General features: G+C 37.4%; 1 protein-coding gene across 2 annotated transcripts in view; it reads left to right on the top strand.

Moving 5' to 3' along the window:
• Positions 1 to 1,148: 1,148 nt before the first annotated feature.
• Positions 1,149 to 27,024, top strand: part of ACE2 (angiotensin converting enzyme 2) — a 49,095-nt gene continuing 23,219 nt past the window's right edge. Inside the window, exons 1-8 of one of the 2 annotated variants that reach the window (XM_010336623.3) lie at positions 1,149 to 1,437; positions 8,860 to 9,018; positions 12,292 to 12,385; positions 12,756 to 12,899; positions 15,114 to 15,226; positions 16,740 to 16,845; positions 19,368 to 19,465; positions 25,811 to 25,980. In XM_010336623.3, the coding sequence (XP_010334925.2) occupies positions 1,252 to 1,437; positions 8,860 to 9,018; positions 12,292 to 12,385; positions 12,756 to 12,899; positions 15,114 to 15,226; positions 16,740 to 16,845; positions 19,368 to 19,465; positions 25,811 to 25,980 (1,070 nt within the window). In that variant the 5' untranslated portion in view covers positions 1,149 to 1,251. Of the gene's footprint in view, positions 1,438 to 8,859; positions 9,019 to 12,291; positions 12,386 to 12,755; positions 12,900 to 15,113; positions 15,227 to 16,739; positions 16,846 to 19,367; positions 19,466 to 25,810; positions 25,981 to 26,800; positions 26,869 to 27,024 lie in introns of those variants that run through there. The other variant, XM_074391372.1, reaches the window with a different exon arrangement.

The following is a 27,024-nucleotide window of genomic DNA, read 5'->3' as shown; positions in this document are numbered from 1 at the left end:
TCATAATTCATAAAATGGTGATAAGATATTTGCCTATATGTTTTTTGTGATGCTCAAATGAGATATTATAATACAAAGCACTTTGGACAGTTACTTATAAAACTTATTCCAAAGTTTTGTACTTAAAAAAGTACAAAACTTTGGAATAAGGAAAATCAGTGGACGGTTTTTTAAAGGCTTGATTATTGGAACGTCACCTGAACCTGGAAGACTTGTTTTTCTGGGTGAAGAAATATTTTCTCTGTGTCAAAGTTTCACAATCATAGTCAAGCAGGCCCAGGAACGCTGCAATTTAAAGTGCTCCTCTCTGATCTGTGGCACTGATACATACACCTTGGTAATGACGACATTGAGCTCACTTCTGAGATTTGACGAGATAATCACTAAAATCTCTTTGAATTTTTTGTTGTTGTGATCCCATGGCTACAGAGCACCAGGGGTTGACATAGACACTCTTTGGATTTCATACCATATGGAGGCTTTCTTACATCCACGTGACCTTGACTGAGTTTTGAATAGGTAAGTGAAAGAGAAGGAGGCACTCAAAGAAATCAGGCATGGAACCAGTGTGAGAAATATGAAATGAGCCTTTTTAAGTTTTGCAAAGGCAGATCAGGAGAGCAGATCTGTGGAGTGAAGAGTAGTCATAATTTTTAAAAAGTGGCCATGGAAATTAAAACTGGTCAGAAATATGAATTCCATAAAGACAAGGGCAAAGTCATGTATTTGGAAGGGAAAATGTTATCGAAGTAGAGAGTTTCTGTGAATATGACCTTGAAATAAAAATAAATGAGAGATAACTGACTATTTATGAAATTGTCTGAAAACCATACAAACACCAACATTATCTTCATGATCTTTAATTTTAGACCTCTTTGGTGACTGTAAAATTATAACATTTTCCATGTATCTTTAACAGCTTTGTAGGAAAATATTAACCGAAAGTACCGGTTTTGATTTGGCCATAAAGTGACAGGAGAGCTAAGGTTCTTTAGAATTAAAGAATAATGTTTTCTTATTTTATTTACTTTAAAAAATTATTCTAAAATCTGTTACATATCTGTCTTCTCCAGGATGAACTTTATATTGGTTCAGCAGATTGTTTACTGTGTTCTTCTTCTTTTCTTTTTTTGGTCTTTCCTGCTCAGTGCCCAACCCAAGTTCAAAGGCTGATAAGAGAGAAAATCTCATAAGGAGGTTTTAGTCTAGGGAAAGTCATTCAGTGGATGTGATCTTGGCTTACAGGGGACGATGTCAGGCTCTTTCTGGCTCCTTCTCAGCCTTGTTGCTGTAATTGCTGCTCAGTCTACCATAGAGGAACAGGCCAAGACATTTTTGGACAAGTTTAACCATGAAGCTGAAGACCTGTTCCATGAAAATTCACTTGCTTCTTGGAATTATAACACCAATATTACTGAAGAGAATGTTCAAAACATGGTGAGTTCTCATGGCTCTATAGGGCTATTTGTTGCTTTTTAAAGATTAGATTACTGCTCATGAAACTGTAAAGGGAAATTAAAGAAATACTCTGAGTTGTGAGATTGGATGTTTGCCTCCATAGCTCTGATTCTGGAGACCCAGATAATTAAACTTAATTGACCTTGGGGTTCATTCGGGAAATTGTTACGAAATAATTCACTGGTCTCAATCCAGATGCTTGGAAACAAGTGAATATTCTTTATAGAGTTACCACCATAATTCTCATCACAATCAGGATTTCAAGGCATGTCATGGAAATGCCATCAGTTATTGAGTTAATATTTTCTTTTCGCCTACAATGTCAACAGGAATATCTAAAGGTTCTCTACACATGATATATCAACTGAAAAATGCAACTGGAGGCTTAGTGAAAGAACTAACTAGTAATTAAGCTAATCAGGGCTCGGGTAAGGCTGGACTTGGGAATTCCTTTTGTCTTTGTCACAGAGCTCCAAGGGACTCCTAAAGGTCACAGAATCCAGGCAGATCCTTCCAAAACATAAACAAAAACAAAAACAAACAACAAAAACTGTGATTAAACCCGTTCTGACAAATATCAGAATGTTCTGGGAAAGCCAGACGCTTTGTTTAACAAGTGCAAGGATTTAGCAATTTCTTCTCTCACAGATCCCAAAACAGTATCCTTCCATATTTAAGTGCTGAGAAATGAGACAACTTTATTTAAGAAAAGATTATATGCACTGACTCACTAAATTAAACACAGTGTAGATTTATTTTAATGAGACTTTCTGATGATCAATTTCATCTTTTTTGGGGTTAACGATGAATGAACTTCTTAGAGTAAATAACTTCCTCTGTAATCCCCAGTGTTGAACATTTGCTGATCAATAACGCACTGTTAACTGAAAATAAGTAAATACTTGAAATTACTGGCTAGGTGCAGTGGCTTACGCCTGTAATTCCGGAACTTTGAGAGGCCGAGGTGGGTGAATCGTTTGAGGTCAGGAGTTCGAGACCAGCCTGGGAAACGAACTCCACATAGCAAAACCCTGTCTCTACAAAAAATGCAAAAATTAGTTGCATGTGTTGGTGTACACCTGTAGTCCCAGCTACTGGGAAAGATGAGGCAGGAAGATTACTTGAGTCCAGGAGGCAGGAGTTGTACTGAGCTGAAATTGTGCCACTGCCTGGGAAACAGAGCGAGACCCTGTCTCAAAAGAAAAAAAAAAGAGAGATAGAAAGAAATTACCATTAATATTTCTAAGCCCACTTAGTACTTCTAATCTTGGTTTTTGTGATAGGCTTTTTACCTCAAAGAAGGTTTGCAAACTCTGAAAACATTCTTCCATAAAATAAATATTTATAATATGCCATGAAGTAGATTTTTGGCAGTTCATTAATACACAGACAAGTATTTGGAAAAACGATTCACACTATAACAAAAGCACAGTTTTGCCACCCAAAATATTGTTTCTTCAATAACCACTTAAGCCATTGAAGTTTGTTATTTGTTATTTAGTACATAATACAAAAGGTATTTGTTATGTAGTATTACATAACAAAGTTGCTTGTTATGTAGTATTATATAACAAAAAACAAACAAAGTTGTTTCTTAAGTAGTATTAGTGTAGCAATAAAGAACAGATGCAGGAAGGGAAATTTGGGCTGCATGACATGTGTATGTTCATATTCTATCAGAGTGACATGATTGAGGATAATCTACCATTCCCATATTGTCCTATGGTATAACTTTCAGAAGTCAGACTATTTTTGTCAGCCTATGGATCTTATCTAATGTGGTGATCCTTATGTCAAGCTGTGAGAATATATCTCAAAATAATAGAAGTCATCAAAACTTGATCAGCATAGTGTCATAAAGCTGCCAGTGTAGAAGTGTAAGAGGTCCATCAGATAAAGATAAGGAAAAAAAAGCTTAGTAAAAACAGGTTTCCAAAGCTCTCTCCCTTTCTCTGCCATTGTGGTATGTGTGATTGCCTCCATTTCTCATCATGTCTTCTTACAAGACTTTCGGGATCAAGCAACTCCTGGCTAGAAAACAAAAGCAAGGACACTGTATTTCTTGGTGAGTTTTCAGAAACCATGAAGAGAGAGCATGAGGCCTATATATATATATATATATATTTTAAGCAGGGTTTCACTCTGTTGCCCAGGCTGAAATGTAGTGGCGTAATCATGATTCATTGCAGTCTGACCTCCTGGGCTCAAATGATCTTCCCGGCTCGTTAAAAAAATTTTTTTTGTAGAGACGAGCTCTCACTTTGTCATCCAGGCTGGTCTTGAACTCCTGGGCTCAAGCGATCTTCTTGCGTCAGCCTCCCAAAGTGCTGGGATGACAGGCATGAGCCATTGCATCTCGCCTACCACACTTACTCTTTTTGTGTTCTCTAGAGCTTCTTCTGCCCCTGCTGCCAGGGCCCCTAGGGTCCTTGGGCATGCCCCATTTCTGGACCTATTTATGTCTCCAGGGATAGTTTCATAGTGAACTCCGAGCAGAGCATGATTTAATTTTAAACTGCTATTCTGTATATACCCAAGGAAACTTCATCCCTGTCTCTAATGAGTCTGTCCCATGCCCCTAAATACACATGAACACCTTCCTACGGCTACAAGAGTCGGGGAAGATCACTGTGCAGCACATAGAATAAAATTCAGGTGCAAGCACTTTTTTTTTTCCCATGAGATACAATTCAGAAAAAATAAAAATGTTCATACATATTAAAAATTTTAAATGTTAAAATATTAAATCTCCCATCTAAAATAAAGAAAAAAATAATTTCTTAAATCCTAAGCTTGACTTACGGAATTTACATTCTTAAAATTGACATTACTTAGTTTGTTAAATGGAGTGTGTGTGTGTGTGTGTGTGTGTGTGTGTGCGCGTGTGTGCGTGTGTGTGTTTTAATATGCAAGTACCTGGGTATATTTAGAAAGTAACCTAGGCAGCTTTTGTCTTTGAACCCAATGCAGTTTTGACAGCTCTATCTGGAAACTGGGCTGGCATATGGGGGCCAAGGGTGAAGGTTTTCCTGGGAGATTTTTGGACTGCAAGGTACTGGATAGATGCTAAAGATTCCATTCAGTTTTTCATTTTCTTTTTTTTTTCTAGTTATTTTGCAAGTTTATTTTTTGATTTTACATTTTAGAATATCAAGAATAATTTGTTTTTTTACAATTTTTTAAAAATTTTATCCTGTCTTTTTTATTATTTTTTTTATTGCATTTTAGGTTTTGGGGTACATGTGAAGAACATGCAAGATTGTTGCATAGGTACACACATGGCAGTGTGGTTTTCTGCCCTCCGTCCCCTTGCCTGTATCTGTCATTTCTCCCCATGCTATCTCTTCCCACCTCCCCACCCCCCCGTCCCTCTCCCATTTCCCCCAATGGACCCCAGTGTGTAGTGCTCCCCTCCCTGTGTCCATGTGTTCGATGATAGACTGGATAGGGAAAATGTGGTACATATACACCATGGAATATTACGCAGCCATCAAAAATGATGAGTTCACGTCCTTTGTAGGGACATGGATGAACCTGGAAACCATCATTCTCAGCAAACTGACACAAGAGCAGAAAATCAAACACCACATATTCTCACTCATAGGTGGGTGTTGAACAGTTTTTCATTTTCTAACTTCATGGGACTCTCACACCTACAAGGGAAGAAGTTGTTTAGAGGTTACTAAAAGTATATAGCCTGGTTTAGGCAATAGTGAGCTATAGAAAAAGAGAAAATAAGCTGTCAATACTTTAAATCTTGAGCAACTTATCACAAAAGGATTTTAATAGTTTAAATACGATTATCACAAGTTGGGTAGAGACCACCAGACCTATGGCTTAAGAAATCGTATACTTTATACTTAATTTATGCATATAGTTAGGGCCAAAAAGAGCAGAGTATCTTTTTGAATGTTTTAAAATATAGTTTAGGATTTTACACCTACAGTCCTTGAAATTACAAAAGATCTCTCACAGGTTGTGAGTATGGTATCCATTACAGTTATAGATGGGGTTTAAAGAATGTTTTAATTTCTTGTGATTATCTCGAACAATGTGTGCCTTACTCCCAAATCTCCCTGTATGGCTACAGAAACTGTTGCAGTTTTAGTTGCTTCTCTCCTGCCTTTGGCCAGAGATAGAGTGGAATGCCACCAATTTTATCTGTAATGGTTCCTTTCAAGCCTGGGACTGGATAAGCTTCTATATATGTTTCATTTCATTCATAATTCAGCCTACATATAGCTATTGACCACTAAATTATCTGACAGGTATGCATGAACTGATTCTTTGAATAACTGCTATGCTGTCTGTTTTATTTAGGCTTGGGAGCTGTAGGCTAAAGACGTGGAATAAATTGTAATAAATTGTAAATAATATTAAAAGAATAGCTTGGCAAGGAATAACACATCCTTAGGGGCCAAAATGCAAAGCAACATAAAGTGATTTTTTTTTGGTGATATAATTATAACATGTGTAGGATGGTAGTGATAAATAAAATAAAATAGGATAGCCTCAAATTTCCCACATGTAGAATGACAAACAGTGTTCTAAGACTGAGGCCTTTTGGAGATTATGAGTTATTTCTTGTAGATTGAGAGTAAAATTATTCCTATGATTTGGTATGAAAGTTTTACCAGAAATTTTGCTTCACAGTAAATCATCTGGATTGGGTGAAGACGGGTAGGGATTGAGAAGTGTGTCAGGTAGGTTGCATAGATGAGGCTGTGCTGCAGACCAAATTCCTCTTCCCATAGCTCACTTCTTCTCACTCCTGCATGTTAGAGAGAAGACTAGAATGTGTCAAATACAATCTATAGGATAGTAGTTCAGAGCATTAGCTTTGGAAGTAAACAAATCTGGGTTGATGTCCTGGTTCTTCTAATTTCTAGCTGTGTGACCTAGGGAAAGTTACTTATCAGCTGTGTGCCTCATTTCCCTTATTTGTAAAGTTGAGACAATAACGACTCCCTCACAAGGTTGTTTTGAAGATTAATCAGAAGCAGTTTCTGAGAGGTTGTGAGTGTTCAATAAAGAAAGAAATTACTTTCCCTTTTTTTTTTTTTTGAGACAGAGTCTCACTCTGCCATTCAAGCTGGAGTACAGAGGCATAATCATGGCTTACTGCGCCTCAACCTCCCCAGGCTCAGGCAATCTTCCCAACTCAGCCTCATGAGTAGCTGGGACTACAGGTGAGAGCCACCACACCTAGCTAATTTTTGTATTTTTTGCAGAGATGGGGTCTTGCCATGTTGCCCAGGCTTGTCTCAAACTCTTGGGCTTGAGCAATCTTCCCACCTCAACCTCCCAAAGTTGCTGGTATTACAGGCATGAACCACCACAAACAGCCTATTTTCCGTCTTCACTGCCACTATTTTCTTTATGTCTTTTGTGGCTCATTACTGCCACTTCTGTGCACCATTTCCATCGTCACATGCATACTCAAAACCCGCAGTGACTGCCTAATTCTCAGAGGGTAAAGGTGAAATTCCTTGGTCTGGAAAATGCAATCATGCCTGAACTTCTGCCTGTGGGAGCTGTACTAGTTATCTATTGTACAAAAAGTTACCGCAAGCTTAGCAGATTAAAACAATACACATTTGTTATCCCACAGTATCTGTGGGCTAGGAGTCTAGGCATGGTTCAGCTGGATCTTCTGTTTCTGAGTCTCATATGGTTGCATTCAAGGTGCTGGCCAGAGCTGTAGTCTCTTCTGAGGCTTGACTGGGGATGAATCTACCTCCAAGCTAATGCAGTTGGTCAAAGGCCATCTTTAATTATGTGCCATGTAGCCCTTTCCATAGGCTAGCTCACAACATGGCATCTTGCTGCAAGTCAGCAAAGGAGAGAGTCTTCTATGACGATCAAAGTTAAAGTCTTATATAACAGAAACATAAACATCCTGTCATCTGTGTTGTATGCTACTGGTTGGAAGTAAATCACAGATCTGCTCATACTTACGGGGAAGGGATCACACGAGGTGTGACCACCAAAGGCAGGGATGATGGGAGCATTCTTAGAGTCTGTCTGCCACAGGGCCAGGATCAGATGCTGGTGGCTAATTGCCAGCTCCACTGTTTATTGCTCTGAGCCCCTTTCTGTATGTATAAAAAAGGAGAGAGAGAGTGATTTTCTACCTCATAGTGTTAATTGAGAAAATTAAATGAGGTAAATTATTTTGCAAAATATTCTCTACTCATCCAACTCCTATCTAGTTTAAGGTGTGTCTTATGTTGTAACTTCTGCATGAGGGCTTGGCCAAATATAGTCACCTACATGCATTTCTTCTTTCTTGCAACAGAAATTGCTTGGCCCACTCATAATTTATACATTATTATATACTCTTATGTTTCATTAATAATTTTATAATGCATATCTTGACTGTCTGATAAAATTGAAAGCAATGTAAGGACAAGTACTTTTCCCTATACATAATAAAATATCAAATAAGTTATAAAATAATAATAAATAATAAAATAACTAACATTTGTTGAATGATTGGGATATGTTAGGCACTCTTGTAAGCATTTCATTTTTTGTTAATTCTTTTAATCCTTACAACAGTCCTTTGACGTAAGTCCTATTATTACTTTCATTTTGCAGCTAAAACTGTGACTCAGAGAGGCTAAGGTATTTGAGTCCAGGAGTGAAACTCTTACTTTCCTCACATGATATCTCTTTTGTATGGTCTATAGCAGTACAGTATACCAAGTAGTTGCTCATTTTGGTCTTTGGTAAATGGAGATGAATTTATACATTGAGAAAAGACAACACTAGAGTAGTGTGGGGAAGTCTCCTTTCCAACTGATGTTAAAGATGGGGGGGAGGGGAAATGTGTCCTGGCATCATCACTTGCTTGATGATTTCTTTTGCTGGTAGAAAACCACCATGGCTACCAATGGCCATTTTCTGGGAAACCTTCTTTGGGAATTCTAACTGAAGATCAAAATCCTTGGGCTATGTCATAGCAGCTAGGAGGTTACTATGAACTGGTTCTCATTTCTTATGGTGCCCATTGTTATTAGGGGGCTGTATTCTCATTATGTCCACTCTGGGCTCTACTGGATTCTCTTTTTAAAGCACTCGTCTTTCAATTTTTGGCCAACTCACCCACGTCACAGCACTAAGGCTAAAAATTCCAGGGCCCCACAATGTGGATTATCTGTGAGAATTCACTTCCAGTTCTGGGGACAGAACCCTTGGGAAAACCAGGCAACAGGCCAGAGAGAGTGGTCAAAAGTAGCCTGGTCACTCTTAACCTAAACACTGACCTTCAGCAGAGTAGACGACTAAATCACTCAGGAAATATTAAATGTTTCACCCGATATTCTTTGGACTATATCTTCTGTTCTCTTTGATCAAGCAGTGCCATTCCAACTTCAATTTTCTTTTATGTCATTTCAGAATGTTGCTGGGGAGAAATGGTCTGCCTTTTTCAAAGAACAGTCCAAACTTGCCCAAACATATCCACTACAAGAAATTCAGAATCTCACAGTCAAGCTTCAGTTGCAGGCTCTTCAGCAAAATGGATCTTCAGTGCTCTCAGAAGACAAGAGCAAACGGGTATGTTTGTGAACATTTTAGCATTGATCCCAAGAGTTGAAATATTTGGGAAATATTAAACATCAATATCACCCACAGCAGCTTCCTTTATTTGCAAAGATAGTAATGCTGACATTACAAAAAGCTGTCTCTATGCCTAGGTAAGGTGACCATATAATTTATTATTCAAACTGGAATATTTTTGAGAGTGAAAGACACTAGTAATAATTATATTCAAGCACAGAGTTAAACTGAGATTGTCCCTAGCACTGTGGTGTGTATGGACACCCCCTTGTGTTAGGTCACCTTCTTGAAGGATCAGGTAGCCTCAAGAATACAGTTAGTTTATGTCGGTGGTTCTCAACTGGGGGCGATTTAGTCCTCTGGGGATATTTGACGATGTCTGGAGACAGTTTTGGTTGCCACAACTGGGGGATACTATTGACATCTAGTGGGGATGCTGCAGAACATTTCACAATGCGTCAGATGACCCCCAACAACAAAGAATAATTTTGTCCACAACGTCAACAGCAAACTTTTTTTCTGTAAAGGAACAGATAATAGTAAATATTTTAGGTTTTGTGGGCCACATTGTCTGTGTTGCAGCCAGTCAACTGTGCTGTTGTATAAGGAAATCAGCAATAGCTAATATGTAAATGAATGAGTATGGCTGTATTCAAATAAAACTTTACAAAAACAGGCAGCAGACAGGATTTGGTCTGCAGAACATAGTGTGCAGACCCCGATATAGCCTATTGAAGTACTTTTAATCCAAAATATCTAGCTATTTAAAAAGAAATTCTTCTTTCTCAGTTGCTTGTCCTCTGGAACTTTGTGTGTTCTAATCTGTATATATAAAAATAAAAGTTCATCATACATTGAGATACCATCTCACGCCAGTTAGAATGGCAATCATTAAAAAATTTGGAGACAGCAGATGCTGGAGAGGATGTGGAGAAATAGGAACACTTTTATACTGTTGGTGGGAGTGTAAATTAGTTCAACCATTGTGGAAGACAGTGTGGCAATTCCTCAAGGACCTAGAAATAGAAATTCCATTTGACCCAGCAATCCCATCACTGGGTATATATCCAAAGGATTATAAATCGTTGTATTATAAGGACATATGCACACAAATGTTCATTGCAGCACTGTTTACAATAGCAAAGACCTGGAACCAAACCAAATGCCCATTGATGATAGACTGGACAAGGAAAATGTGGCACATATACACCATGGAATACTATGCAGCCATCAAAAACGATGAGTTCGTGTCCTTTGTAAGGACGTGGATGAACGTGGAAACCATCATTCTCAGCAAACTGACACAAGAACAGAAAATCAAACACCGCATGTTCTCACTCATAGGCGAGTGTTGAACAGTGAAAACACATGGACACAGGGAGGGGAGCATCACACACTGGGTCTGTCGTGGGGAACTAGGGGAGGGACAGCGGAGGGTAGGGAGTAGGGGAGGGATAACATGGGGAGAAATGCCAGATATAGGTGATGGGGAGGAAGGCAGAAAACCACATTGCCGTCTATGTACCTATGCAACTATCTTGCATGTTCTTCACATGTACCCCAAAACCTAAAACGCAATAGAATATATATATATATAAAAGTGCATCAAAAGGGCAAAGATAAAGCCATGTGAAATGTATCTTTCTACAAGTTAATATTTATTTTTCTGCATTCTTTAGGTCCAATTGTTCAACTAATTATCAATCCACTCTACCTTATCCATTCTATGTTTCTCCATTTTTTCCCCCACACAAGGACACTATGAGAAATATTGCCCATTCACATATAAACAGCCTGGTCTAGCTTAGATGGAACCTGAAAATTCTATTTTTTAAAAATATCCAGATAATTCTAATGTAGAGCCAGGACCGAAAACCACTGAAATGCATGTAAGAGCTTAAAGTGTTTGGTAAGAGAAGGGACTCAAGGGTGCTTAGATTCAATGGAGTGGAAGCAATGGAGATTGAAGAAGAGGTAGAGAGAGACCATGAGGGATTTTGTGCCATGGTAAGGGATTTAGGTTGATTCTTTTGGACAATGAGCTCTTGTGGAAGTTTTAAGCATAGGATCTATTTTATGTTTTAGAATGATTCTCAAGGCCGAGCCCAAGGGAAATAGGAGAAGATACAGATCCTTCAATCAAGTGCTTCTTAAATCAATCTGAGGAAGAGAACCATTCCCTTCCTTCCTCCCTCTCTCCCTCCATCCCTCCCTCCCTCCCTCCCTCCCTCTCTTCCTTCCTTCCTTTTCTTCCTCCATCCCTCCTCTTTCCCTACCTTCTTTCCTTTCTACCTCATTTATTCCTTTATTTCCAATCCATTGCAGATGAATACTTGGTTAAGATCATCGATTACATGCTTAGATGTCATGGAAATAGCAAATTGTTTTCAAAAGTTTATAAACATTTATTCTCCTAATTCCTGTACTTATCACAGAATGGAAACAAACTATTTGCTCATGTGCGGTGTTCCACAGATTACACCTGGAGTAGCACTGCTTCACTCTGTCACCTTCACTTTACCTACAGGGTAAAGTTTAAACACTTTAGTATGGCATAGATGGTCCCTTATGATCTGGTCCCTGCTTATCTCTCCATTCTCATGTCTTTTATTTTCCCTAATGAGCACCATTGCTCCAGTTTCATTCAACATCTCACCGTTCCCTGGGAATGCTTTGTCTTTTCCAACCTCCTTTCATTTTTTAGGCTCTGCTTTCTACCTCCCTTCTCTGCATGACCAATGCCTACTTCTTCTCCAAGACACAGCTCTATGTTTCCTCCTCTTTGGACCCATTATTGAATCTCCAGGTTATTAGTTATTAATTTCTCCCTGCTTCTACACTATTGCATCACTTTTTGGTGACAGTTATAGCACTTGTCATTCTGTTACATATTAATAGTTATTGATTTCATGGCTGCCTCATTGTCCTATGACCTTGTGGTCTTTGACTTGTTCATTTCCAAATTGTCAAAGTGTAGGACATATTACAGTTTCAATAAATGCTGAATGAAGAAAATGCTGAATGAATAAAAGATCTGGTTATTTCAATTACTCCACATATATTTATTATGTGCTTATAGCACTTTGTGCTATTTGACAGTGGGGAAACTTGGCTATTCCTTCTCTACATACAGAAAGATGCATGGCAAAGAAGTAAATTGCTGTATTTTGAGGAATCAAAAAATCATGTGGCCAAAAGGATATCTTTATATTAGCATTCTCTTCAGCAAAATTTCCATTGTTAACATTGTTTATTATCTTTAATTTGCAGTTGAACATAATTATAAATGCAATGAGCACCATCTACAGTACTGGAAAAGTTTGTAACCCAAATCATCCACAGGAATGCTTATTACTTGAACCAGGTGGGCTACTAATTTTGAGTAGTGATTATGAAATTCACTTTTCTCCCAAGTTTTAAAAATGATTGCAAATATGTGTTTCAACACATATATGCTCTTTTAACTTTTAGTAAAAATTCCTTGTAAATTTTTATCACATTTACTTAATTTAATCGAGTTAATAATTAAGTTATTTCAGTGGTTTATTTCCTTTGCAGACATATTTTGGAACTATAAGGGCAAGGAAATAAATAAATCATGAAATTTTATTTAATCACTTTATGACCTAATGTCTGCCAACCTTACTTTTAATTCTTCAAAGTTAGTGTAGTTGTTTACAAATAAAAGTTTTACAAATGCATCTTTTCTTCTCTTTGGGTGCTTTGGGACTCAGGTTTGAATGAAATAATGGCAAAGAGTACAGACTACAATGAGAGGCTCTGGGCTTGGGAAGGCTGGAGATCTGAGGTCGGCAAGCAGCTGAGGCCATTATATGAAGAGTATGTGGTCTTGAAAAATGAAATGGCAAGAGCAAATCGTAAGTTTCCTGATCTGTAGAGGTCCTGAAGCTCTCTGTGTGGCCGCAGGGCTATTTCTCCTGCATTTCCAAGCCTGCCCTTTGGTATCAGGGATACCCCTCAATTAACAATCATCTCCTGAACAATTCAGATTACCTGTTTTAAAAAGAAATTACTGAGGAAAAAGAAAAGGTGCACTGACATTCTACAATTCAAGAAGCTCAAGAATGAGACTCAACTATAAGGCCTAAAATAAATTATCCAGGAATTATGAATTATAAGTAATCCAGGAAAATCTCTGGCCCATAAAGGCTCCTGAGGGAGTCTGGGGATTAAGAGGGGATCCCATTTCTCATGATGAGAGACAGAGTCACTGTCTTTTGTCTAAAGCCCCCACAGTTCACTTTCAAAGGTCATTTGTGTGTCTACCTTAGGGTGATGCCCCAGAAAGAAAAAAAAAGCCAGATTAGGCTGAAAATGTATTATTTTCTGCAGTATATATTTCAAATTATGTGGTCATAAAAATCTTAACATAGGAAGGAATTTCCATATCTCTTAACTTACTCTCCTCCCAGAATAATGAGCTGAAGTCATGGTATCATGATTGACATTGCGTTTTGATGATTCACTGCCTGCTGAGGTTGAGTAAGGAAGACCTTTTTCCCCATTTGTTGTTTTAAATTTTTTCCACTGCCACTTAAATTCAATATTCTTAAGCCTTAGGCAAGCTGGAGACAATTGCTTATCACCATTTTAAAAACAATATCCTGGATGTCCTTTCATCCAAATATTTATTTCTCTTCTCATCTTCCCAATCATCAATTGCCAATGTGAATGTAAAAATAAATATTATTAAATTATGTTTACAAACTTTATTAGCTAATATTCTAACATAGCTTGTGTTTCCTGATGGTGAGATACTAAAGGAAACACATAGAATCATGCTATTGATACATATAATTTGCAAACACAGTTCCCTTGTGGCAAAGTCTAAGAAGAGCTGGGTCTGATCTAAAAATTACAAGGCCCTGAACAAAAGGAGAATTAAAAAATTTAGAGATCCAGTTGCATATTTTAAAGCTAAAGATATAAACGGATGTATCAAGACAATAGACATCCACTGTTAAGAGACTAGGAGTGTGCTTCTTTTGCTTACCAGCTCTGTGATCTTGGACAAGTGATTTAACGACTCTAAGCACAGGTTGTTGGTGGAAATATAAACTGGTGAAGCTGTTATGGAAAAATAGTATAGCGTTCCTAAATAAATTAAAAATAGAATTACCATATGACCCAGCAATCCCTCTTCTGGGTATATACCTAAATTAGATGAAATTACCACTTCTTAAGGATATCTACACTGCCATGTTCATTGCAGCATTATTCACAATAGCCAAGATAGGGAAACAACCCAAGTGTTTGTCAAGTGATGAATGGATAAAGAAACTGTGGAATGTATATGCAATGAAATGTTATTCAGTCTTAAAAATAGGAGATGCTGTCATTTGCCACAGCATGGATAGACATAGAGGACATTATAGTAAGTGAAATAAGCCAGACATAAAAAGGAAAATATGGCATCATCTCACTCAAAAGCGGATTCTAAAAAAAAAAAATCAAATATACAGAGAAAGAGCAACAGTGATTACCAGGGGTGAGGTGCAGGGGGATGGGATATGTGAAGTGGGTTAAAAGATACGAAGTAGCAGTTATGTAGGATGAACAAGTCTAAAAATCTAATGTACAACATAAAGACTATAGTTAATAATAGTGCTTTGTATTCAGGATTTTTGCAAAATGAGTAGATTTTAGCTGCACTTCCATGGGAAGATAATGCTTAACTATATGAAATGATGGATATGTTATTTGTTTTACTACAGTAACCATTTTATTATATATGTGTCTCATAACATCATGTTGTACACCTTAAATATACACAATAAAATTTATTTAAAAATAAACAGGCTGTTACTCTGCACAGTGGAAGTTATACTAATTAAATTTTCTATAGTTCTTATGCTTATTAAATAAAATAACACATTTAAACCCTTGATGCAGAGCAAGTGCTTAAACAGAGATGTTATTATTTGTTTGCATCCCTTTGAGTTGATAGTTATCACAATAAAAATGAGATGTCTTTACACTTCTTTTAACCTCCCAGCAAGGCTAATCTATGTATATTGTGCTTTCTCTCTTTCTTTCCCTTATGTTCTTCCCTTTCTTTTAAAAAAATACAGATTACGAAGACTATGGGGATTATTGGAGAGGAGACTATGAAGTAAATGGGGTAGATGGCTATGACTACCACCGCAACCAGTTGATTGAAGATGTGGAACGTACCTTTGAAGAGGTAACCAAGGAACTGTACACACAAACAGTTGAGGGGCAGTGTATTGGAAAGAGGGACAGTGACTAAAAGGCATTCTGGCTTGTTCTTCACGCATTGGTCAGCCATTCCCAGGCCTCATAAAGTAATGGAATATTAGAGTTTGAAAAGATTTTAAAGAATAATGGAACACCCCATACAGACGTTCAGAATTGTCTGCTTTCCTCCTCCTTTCAGTCACTGACCATTAATTAACAATAGAAAGACTGTGACAATGAAATATTATAAGAAGAAATGGCCTTCTAAATTATAAGTAGGAATGATCTTATTGAGCTACCTGGGGCTGGCACTGTCTTCCTGTGTTAGCAGAGCTATAGACTTTGCTTTCTTCCTCAGAAAAATTGATACTATTACCTTGAATAAGGTAGTCTTCACAGGGAAGAGAGAGTTTTGTGAACAGAAATGTCCCATGGATGTTTTCTCTTCATTTTGGCCCCATGCCTCCCCTTTACCTGCACCTTCAAACTTCTGATGTGAGTTACTCTGTCACAGCCATAGTTTGGCAGAGGTATCAAAAACAGAAGTAAGACAAACAATTCCCCAAAAATGAAATGAGCAGAAGACTTGAATAAGTACATCATCAAATAAATTACACAAATGACAAATAAGCAAATAAAAAGTTATTAGGGAAATGCAAATTAAAGCCATGATGAAATCCACTCCACACCCACCAGAATAGCTATGATTATAAAGACAGACAATACCAAGTATTGGGGAGAATGTGGAGATGCTGGAACCCTCTTACACTGCTGGAAGAAATGTAAAATGGGGCAGTCACCTCGGAAAACAGTTTGGCAATTTCTTCAAGAGTTAAACACACACTTACCATATGCCTCTTAAGTTTCTATATGAAATAAATGAAAACATATATTCTTATCCATAGAAAGATACACACAAATGTTCATAGCATCAATATTCATAATAGCCCCAAACTGGAAACCCAGCTGTCCTTCAATTAGTGAAGGGATAAACAGACTCTGATATACTCAGAGTGGCTGGAGGTAGGAGGGGAATTGACTACAAATGGGCACAAGGAAATTTTTGCGGTTATAGAAGTGTTGAAAAACTAGATAATGGTGATGGTTTCGCAGTAGTTTTAATTTATGAAAACTCATGAAACTACACACGTGAAAATGAGTGAATTTTATGGTATGTAAATTATACCTCAATTTAAAAACAAAGGAAGAATAAAAACAAAAAAAGTAAAAACAATCTTAAAAATGAATGTATACATTTTGCATCTGCTTTTATTTTGGGACCTGTGTTCTTCAAGTATGTTTATTGATTTATGCAGTGGAGCTAGTTATCATCAATATCTAGGAAGAAGGAATGCTTTTAAATTCTCCAGAAATTTGAGAGAAAAAATTATAATTTGGGGAAATTCTACTTTTAAAAATAATCTCCCATTTCTAGTGTTGCAGATTGGAAATTAGAATTGTCTACTCTTGGTCTTAACCTTTCTTCCTGCACTTTTCAGATTAAACCATTATATGAACATCTTCATGCCTATGTGAGGGCAAAGTTGATGAATGCCTACCCTTCCTATATTAGTCCAATTGGATGCCTCCCTGCTCATTTGCTTGGTAAGAAGCCCCATGAATTCTTTGTGTGCTTGGCGTTTTGCTATTTCTAACAATAAGATTGCCTTCTTTGAGTGAGGCTTAACATAAAACTTTTGAAAAAATCTGTAAGTGGTTAGTAACATGATAGAAATCACATTTTGAAAGCATTTTCTTCAACCGAAAGTTTATTTTAAATAATTATCTACTGTACTACTTTTCTGTATATAAAGAGTTATTATTTTGGCTGCAATTCAAAGGATAAAGGGGTTGCTTAAGATAACTAGAGAAAGAATTCCAGGCTCAAATGAGACTGGAAATGGGGAAAATAATTTTTAGTATTTAAGTTGGTTGGCTAAGCTCTTAAGGTGGAATTTGAGATTTTAGTATCATATTTTCAGAGGAAAAAAGCTTGATTGGCTGGATGTGGTCGGGGTAACAGAAAGGTATAGCTTGGGAAAAAGCTTCCAAAGTTCATTCTAAGTTCATTATAATTTGGGGAAATTGCCAATTATTCTTGCTGACAAATACTTGGCTTGGAATCATATGAGCGAAGAATGAAAGAAAGTGGCCACCTTCCCCTCTCCCACCACAGCAGCTGAGGCCAAATAAAATATAAATATTTGAAAATTTCATGCTATGCATACATAGTATTTCTACTGTAGTCAAGCTAAGTTGCTGGAAGCTAATCTCCTCCACAGCCAAACCTTGTCTGTCAGGAGAGAATGTGGAGAAAGGACCTGTGGAGACTTAACTCTAAAGTAATGTAGAAATCCTTTCTACAACGTCAATGGCAAACATTTAGTAATTCAGTATCTGCTTAACCCTTTCTGGTGTGATGGGATAATTTCTTCATTCCAATGTAGACTAATTATTGCTACATGGCACCAATGTAACACAGTTCTACCTTATGTGGAACTTAAGCAACACCCTTCTGATGCCTTCCATTCATTAGTCCTATTTCCATGTATTTCCATGCTATGAGGTTACCCAGAATGTCAATTCCTATTCCACAAGATGACTTTCCAGATATTCATCAAGAACCATCATATAAGATACAGCATAGTACCTGGCACAAATACATTTTAGTGACAATTATTGCTATTATCATGTTTACACCGGTTTCTTTTGTCAAGTTAAATATCTTATACATTATCAACCATTCCTTAAAACCTTACTTTTCTAATTGCTCTCTTTTGGATGAGCTATACTTTGTCAATATCCCTCCTCAATTATCATGCTCAGAGACTAACAGTTACTCCAGATGAGGTTTGGCCAACATAAAGAAAGACATGGTACCATGACTACCTTTGTTCTAGACACTGTACTTCTATTAATTTAGCTCAAGGTCACATTTATGCTTCAGAAGCCATGTCATACTGTTTGTTGCATCACTTTTGGTCTTTTACATGTGGACTATGCTTTAGCCTGATGTCACCCATATGTTTTTATGATGAATAGATTTTTCTTTTCTTTCTTTCTTTTTTTTTTTTTGAGATGGAGTCTTGCTCTGTCGCCAGGCTGGAGTGCAGTGGTGCAATCTCAGCTCACTGCAACCTCCGCCTCCTGGGTTCAAACGATTCTTCCATCTCAGCCTCCCGAGTAGCTAGGACCACAGGCATGTGCCACCACCCCTGGCTAATTTTTGTATTTTTAGTAGAGATGGGGTTTCACCATGTTGGCCAGGATAGTCTCGATCTCTTGACCTTTTCATCCACCCACCTTGGCCTCCCAAAGTGCTGGGATCACAGGCATGAGCCACCTCGCCTGGCCAGGTTTTTCTTTAAAATTTAAGCATAGGCCTTCACATGTATCACTATTAGATTTTATCTTTTAAAATATAAATTTATGGAGTACTTTTTTTTTTTTTTTCAAATGGAGTCTCGCTCTGTCGCCCAGGCTGGAGTGCAGTGGCTGATCTCAGCTCACTGCAACCTCTGCCTCTTGGGTTCAAGCCATTCTCCTGCCTCAGCCTCCTGAGTAGCTGGGATTACAGGCTCAAGCCACCATGCCTGTATAATTTTTGCATTTTTAGTAGAGATGGGGCTTCACCATCTTGGCCAGGCTGGTCTCGAACTCCTGATCTCAAGTGGTCTGCCTGCCTCAGCTCCGCAAAGTGCTGAGATTACAGGAGTACTCTTCATGAAGTTTGTTGCCCTATTTCTTTGGCACCAGGATTCTGGTCCTGCTATTAGGTTGACTATTTCTAGACACATCTTCTTTTTTAGGGTCCCAGGCCTTGGAGTACAACTTAACATTTGTTTGATGTTTACAAAGTCACCAAGTTAAGCACACTAGTACAGGAATAAAAGTGGAATTTGGTTACCAGTCAGTAAAGTTCCTGAATGATGATTTTATATGATCTCTTTTGAAGCCAACACTAGGAATTACTAACAGCTTAATTTGTAATATTTTGTACCATAGATGGTGGAGTATAGAAATCTCTTTCTAATTTACAGTATCAATGATGGTCTATAAATTTAATAAATTATGTCTATATTTCTGCTGTTTCTGTCATATACTAACAGATTCTTTCTTAAAAATAGGTGACATGTGGGGCAGATTTTGGACAAATCTGTACTCTTTGACAGTTCCCTATGGACAGAAACCAAACATCGATGTTACTGATGAAATGGTGAATCAGGTAGGAAAGAGAGCCCTTAAAAACTAAATCTAAATTCTCAACTTTATTTATTTTTATGTCATCCTTCTATTTTTATTTTTAAACCATGTAAATAAAAAAATTTACTAATTGAAATTTATTTTTTATGTAGCTATATTTTCATGGAAAAGCAGTTTACAGTGACCTCAGATACCTTGAATTGCAGGTGTAGTATTGATCTCATTGAAAGATATTTAAAATGGAGATTACCTGAGTTTTCCATTAGGCAGTAAGATGTGGAATTATCAACTGGTTGATATCACTCTTTCCAAAGTTTGTCATTGCTAGGTAACCAGCCAGTAATCTCTATGGATAGTAAAAACAAGAATATAATGAGGGGATTTTTGCATATTTAAAATTATTAGTGTTAAATATATTACAATAATCTTTAAAACAAGTTTAAGCAATACCTTTCTTAATTTAATTATTTAATTAATTTAATTAATTAATTATTTTGGTTTAATTATTTAAATGTGCTGGGTTCCTCAAAACACATGTAAGTACATAGGCCACAGACCCAATAAAGCAACTATACAATTGAGACTACAAAGCTACCAGCTAACAACAGCATGACAGGAGCGCTTCACCTAACAGACAGAGAGTGGCAAATTGGAAAGAAAAAGAAGATCTAACTTTCTACTGTCTTCGAGACCCACCTCATGTGTAATGATACCCATGAGCTCAAAGTAAAAGGATGCAGAAAAATCTATCATGCAAATAGACCACAAAAAAGAGCAGGGGTTGCTATTCTTGTATCAGAAAAAACAGACTTTAAACCAACAACAGTGAAAAAGGACAAAGAGGGTGATTACATATTGATAAATGGCTCAATTTAGCAAAAAGACTTAACTATTCTAAATATATGTGCACCCAACATTGGAGTACCCAGATTAATAAACATAGCACTTTTAGACCTAGGAAAAGACTTAGCCAGAAAATAATAGTGGGGGACTTCATCACCCCACTGACAATGTTATACAGACCATTGGAACAGAAAACTAACAAAGAAATTCTGGAAATTCTGGACTTAAACTTGACAGTTGACCAATTGAACCCAAGAGACATCTATAGAATATTCCACTCAACAACTATGAAATGCACATTCTTCTCATCTGAACACAGAACATACTCTAAGATTGGCAACATGCTCAGTCATAAAGCAAGTCTCAATAAATTCAAAACATTAAAATCATACCAAGCATATTCTCAGACCACAGTAAAATAAAAATAGAAATCAATACCAAGAGGAACTCTCAAAACCATGCAATAATCAGGAAACTAAACAACTTAATCCTGAATGACTTTTGGGTAAACAATGAAATTAAGGAAGATATCAAAAAATTATTTGAAACAAATGGAAACAGAGACACAGCATACCAACATATCTGGGATGTGGCAAAAGCAATGTTAAGAGAAATGTTTATAGTGCTAAATGCCTACATCAAGAACCTAGAAAGATATCAAATTAATAATCTAACACTACACCAAAAGGAACTAGAAAAACAGGAGCAAACTAATATCAAAGCTAGAAAAAAAAGAGAACTAAAATCAGGGCAGACCTAAATGAAATTGAGACCTAAAAAATCATACAAAGGATCAACAAAATGAAAAGTCAGTTTTTTTAAAAGGGTAAACAAGATGGAAAGACCTCTAGCTAGATTAACAGAGTAAAAGAAAAGATCCAAATGAGCACAATCAGAAATGACAAAAGTGACATTGCAACCAATCCCACAGAAATAAAAAGGATCCTAAGAGACTACTATTGACACCTTTATGCACACAGGCTAGAAAATCTAGGGAAAATAGATAAATTCCCAGAAACACTCAACCTCCCAAGGCTGAATCAGGAATAAATTGAAACCCTAAACAGACCAATAATGACTTCTGATACTGAATCAATGATTTAAAAACCTACCAACAAAAAAAGAGCCTCAGACCAGATAGATTCACAGCTGAATTCTACCAGACATATAAAGAAGAGCTGGTACTAATTCTACTGAAACTATTCCAAAAAATTGAGGAAGTTTTGCTCCCTAACTCTTCTATGTGACAAGTATCATCCTGATGCCAAAATCTGGCAAAGACACAGTGAAAACTGAAAACTACAGGCCAATATCTTTGATTAATATAGACACAAAAATCCTCAGTAAAATACTAGCAAACTGAATCCAGCAGCACATCAAAAAGTTAATTCACCATAATAGAATAGGCTTCATTCCTGGAATGAAATGTTGGTTCAATATACACAAATATGATTTGTCACGCAAATAGAATTAAAAGCAAAAACTACATGATTATCTCAATAGTTGAAGAAAAAACATTTGATAAAATCTAACACCCTTTCATAATAAAAATCCTCAACAAACTAGGCATTGAAGGAACATACTTCAAAATAGGAAGAGCCATCTATGACAAACCCACATCATACTGAATGGGCAAAAACTAGAACCATTCCCTTTGAGAATTGGAAAAAGACAAGGATGCCCACTTTCACCACTCCTACTGAACATAGCACTGAAAGTTCTACCCAGAGCAATCATTTAAGAGAAAGAAATAAAAAAGCATCCAAATAAGAAAAGAGGAAGTCCAATTGGCTCTCTTTGCTGATGATATGACTCTACCTGGAAAACTTTAAAGACTCCTAGATGTGATAAATGACTTTAGTGAGGTGTGAGGATACAAAAGTCAATGCACAAAAATCAGTAACATTTCTATATATACCAATAATGTTTAAGCTGAGAGCCAAATCAAGAACACAATCTCATTTACAATAGCCACAAAAATTAAAACATCTAGGAATACATCTAATCAAGGAGGTGAAAGATCTCTGCAAAAAGAAGTACAAAAAACTGCTGAAAGAAATCATAGGTGACACAGACCAATGGAAAACCATCCCATGTTCATGGATTGGAAGGATCAATATCGTTAAAATGGCTATACTGCCCAATGCAATCTACAGATTCAATGCTATTCTTATCAAGTTATCATCATTTTTCACAGAATTGGAAAAAGCTATTCAAAAATCCATATCAAACCAAAAAAGAACCCGAATTGTCAAAGCAATCCTAAGCCAAAAGAACAGAGCCAGGGGCATCACATTACCTTTTAACTATACTACAAGTCTACAGTAACCAAAGCAGCATGGTACTAGTACAAAAACAGACACATAGACCAGTGGAACAGAGTAGAGAATCCCAGAAATAAAGCCACACACTTACAGCCATCTGATCTTTAACAAAGTCAACAAAAATGAGCAATGGGGAAAGGGCTCCTTATTCAATAAATGGTGCTGGGAAAACTGGCTAGCCATATATGGTTATGCAGCTTCACTTTTTATTCTGCAGTGGACTTTTTCCAGGAGTATGTTATGTATGTTGAAATGTTCATTGCATTGCTTCTTACAGATTTAAAACTATTAACAAGCAAAGGTTCAGCAATGCATAAACAGTAAATTATGGTGCAATTATCTGAAGAAATTTTATAAGACAAAAGTATGATGCAGAAGAATGAAACTAGAGCCTTACCAATCACCATATAAGAAAATAACTCAAGGTGGATTAAAGATCTAAATACAAGACCTCAAACTATAAAAATCCCAGAAGAAAACACAGGAAAAACTCTTCTGGGCATTGGCATAGACAAAGAATTTATAAGCTCTCAAAACCAATTACAATAGAAACAAAAATTGACAAGTGAGACCTAATTAAACTAAAGAGCTGCTGTACAGCAAAAGAAATCAGCAATAGAGTAAACAATCTATATAATGGAAGAAAATATTTGCAAATCATCAGAGAAAAGAAAATCAAAACCTCAATGAAATACCATCTCACACCAGTCAGAGTGGCTACTATTAAAAAGTCAAAAAATAACATGTTTTCGAGGCTGCTGAGAAAAGGGAATGCTTATGCACTGTTGGTGAGAATGTAAATTAGGTCATGCACTATGGAAAGCAGTTTGGAGATTTCTCAAAGAACTAAAAGTAGAACTACCATTCGACCCAGCAATCCCATTACTGGGTATACACCCAAAGGAAAACAAATTATTCTTCAAAAAAAAAAATCTGCACTTGTATGTTTATTGCAGCACTATTCACAATGGCAAAGACATGGAATCAACCTAGGTGCCCATCAATGGTGGATTGGATAAAGAATGTGATAGATATACACCATGGAATACTATACAGCCTTAAAAACAATGAAATTATGTCCTTTGCAGCAACATGGATGCAGCTGAAGGCTGTCATCCTAAGTGAATTAATGCAGAAACAGAAAACCAAATATCACATGTTCTCACTTATAAGCTAAACCTTGGGTACACACAGACATAAAGGCGGGAACAATAGACACTGGGGACTCCAAAAGGAGGGAGGGAGAGAAGAGTGGCAAGGGCTAAAAACTTTCCTATTGAGTACTATGTTCGTATCTGGTTGGTAGGACCAATAGATACCCAAATGTCAGTATCACAAAATATCCCCTTGTAACAAACCTGCACATGGGTTCCTTGAATCTAAAATTAAAATTTAAGTTAGAAAATTCTCAGGCCAGGTGTGGTGGCTCATGCCTGTAATCCCAGCATGTTGGGAGGCTGAAATGGGTGGATCACAAGGTCAGGAGATTGAGGCCAGCCTGGCCAACATGGTGAAACCCCATCTCTACTAAAAATACAACAACAACAAAAATTAGCCTGGCATAGTGGCGTGCGCCTGTAGTCCCAGCTACTCAGGAGGCTGAGGCAGGATAATCACTTGAACTCGGGAGGCAGAGGTTGCAGTGAGTGGAGATCGGGCCACTGCACTCCAGCCTGGGTGACAACGAGACTCCATCTCAAAAAAAAAAAAAAAAATTCTCTGTGTTCCCTTCTGTTGATGAAATGATATTATAATTATGTATTTTTGTTTACTCAACTAAAATTCTACATTTCTGAGTAGAATGCCTAATTATACTTCTATTTGCCTTATAAAATTTCTTCAGATAATTGCACCATAATTTTTGCTATTTGTGCATCGTCAACATTGCTTAATAGTTTTAAATCTGTAAGAAGCAATGCAATGAACATCTTCACATACGTAACATACTCCTAGGAAAAGTCTATTGCAGAATAAAATGTGAAGTTGCAAGGTCCTCTAAACTCTTGCAGCTGTTCTAGCTCCACTTTGTAGTTGAGGAGCAGTATAGGATCATCTTGATGTATGTTTTAAATCTTTCTAAAGGGTCTTCATACCTATCTCTTCTATTGTCATCTCTAAGACTCAGGATAGGTACTGTGACAGCTCCATGCTATAGGTGAGGAAAATGAGGCTCAGGTAAATGATTTGCTCAAAGTCACAAAGACAGTCATTGGCAACTAAGGATTGAACTCAGAACTCCTAATAATTTCAGTCTAGTTTTCTATTTGTTCATTCATTGTTCATTCAACAGATGTTAACTGTATTTCCTAATATACACTGTTTTGGTATCAGTTCATTCTGTTCAAGAATGTCATACTCATCAATATCAAGTGCCCGAGAGAAAACCATCGATAGTCTCATATCCTGTTTCTTATTCCCAAAGATGATAGAGGAAAAAAACCAGACTTGACTGGTCTTTGATATGAGAGGAAGTTTTCTGTTACTAAAAGTGATTCATAGACTAGCTGCCAATTACATAAACTTAGCTTACCTGATGACTAGCTGCCAATTACATAAACTTAGCTTACCTGATGTAAGCCTTATCTCCTAAGCATGCTTGGTCAGTTCCTGAGGCACTTGTTCCCAGAATAGTCTTCTGGCTGGCAGATGCCTACTGCTGCCTCTTTATAGTTCCAGAACATTCTGAAAATTTGGACTTCATACAGATCATAAAGCCAAGGCCTAACTACCCATTGGTGCTAAGCCACATCTGGGCCTTTTCAATTCCAAAAGCCTACGCCTTCAGGTCTACCTTATAGTTTACGTCTTCCACCAAGTCTAATAATTAAATAAAGCTAATTAACATATCAATTATCTCACTTTTTTTGCAGTGGGAACATTTGAAATGTACTCTCAGTGATTTCAAAATGTACAATGTTCTATTATTAACTGTATTTACTATGCTGTGCAATGGATCTCAAAAAGATAAAACCAACTTACTCATCCAGTTTGAGACTGTACACTTTGACCATCATCTTCCCATGACCCCAACCACATAGCCTCTGTAACCACCATTCCACTCTCTGCATCTACCAGTTCCATTGTTTTAGATTCCACACATAAGTGAGAACGTATGGTATTTGTCTTTCTGTGCCTGGCTTATTTAATTTAGGAATGCAGTTATTTTGATGGCTGGAATTAACACTGTTCTCTTTTCCCAGGCCTGGGATGCACGGAGAATATTCAAGGAGGCCGAGAAGTTCTTTGCATCTGTTGGTCTTCCTAATATGACTCAAGGATTCTGGGAAAATTCCATGCTAACTGAGCCAGGAGATGGTCAGAAAGTAGTCTGTCACCCCACAGCTTGGGACCTGGGGAAGCAGGACTTCAGGTAGTGGGGCTGATACTTACACAGCTGATACTAAATGGGAGACAACAGAGGCAGGCTGAAATTTAACTTGAATTCTTTCTCTGCCTGTCTGAGCACAGAAAAGATAAGTTAATTCTCCTTGAACTAAGGCTGGGAGTCTATGAGAGCACATTTGGGTTTTCCCAGGAAAAGAGGATTGCCAGCAGGCTCTAACTTGAACCTTCAGACAATCTGCTTTCTTTGAAATATCCATTTGCATTGTATGGTAATGGGGATGGTTGCACCCATATCAGGAAATATTTGGTGCTAAGATTTTTGAAAGATGGACATGTGAATCAAACATTGATCTTCCACTCCATGTTTCATTCTTGTGAGTGAGACAGAATAGGTGAATAAATAAGCTTGGATAGAAGGGAGAAAGTGGTACGTGTCATAAGAGAAACACAGAGCATGCTCTGTGGAGAACAGAAAGAAAACTGACCACACTTGCAATAGGAGCTAGGATCAGACAGTGTTTTACAAGTGGGATTTGAGTTGAGTTTGGAAAGACAAGGATTCGGATACACAGAGTTGGGAGGAGGACTCAGGCTGTGAGAACAGCAGGATCAAATACAGAGAGGCAGGACCTGACCTGTGTACTGGAGTCAGCAAGTTAGGCTAGAATGAGAAATACGTGAAGGAAAGTTTGTGTAATATGGCAGAATCAGCACAGGCTTCAGAATCCTAGGTGTGTCACTTAATGACTGTGCAACCTTGGACAAGGTATTTAACCTTCTTTGGTTTCAGTTTCCTTATTTTATAAAGTAGAATAGTAATTCCCAGCTTGTAGGCTTGTGAGAGCCTTATGTTGGATTCCCCAGCTTGAAATGGAGATCACTATGCAAGTGCTTCATTGAGGAGAGCTCTCAGGTAAAGGGGAATGAGGGAAGCAGGCTGGGACAAAGGAGGGAAGTAAATAAGGATGTGATCTTTGCTGGAAACTTGGCCTCAGCCTTATCCCATGAAGCTCTCTGGAGCATAACTTGAGCCACAGACTAGGTCACACCTCAAGACAAGGGGGCTAGC

Source organism: Saimiri boliviensis, chromosome X (genome assembly GCF_048565385.1).
Source record: "Saimiri boliviensis isolate mSaiBol1 chromosome X, mSaiBol1.pri, whole genome shotgun sequence".
NCBI classification, from domain to species: Eukaryota; Metazoa; Chordata; class Mammalia; order Primates; family Cebidae; genus Saimiri; species Saimiri boliviensis.
This window is presented reverse-complemented; position numbering and strand designations above follow the sequence as displayed.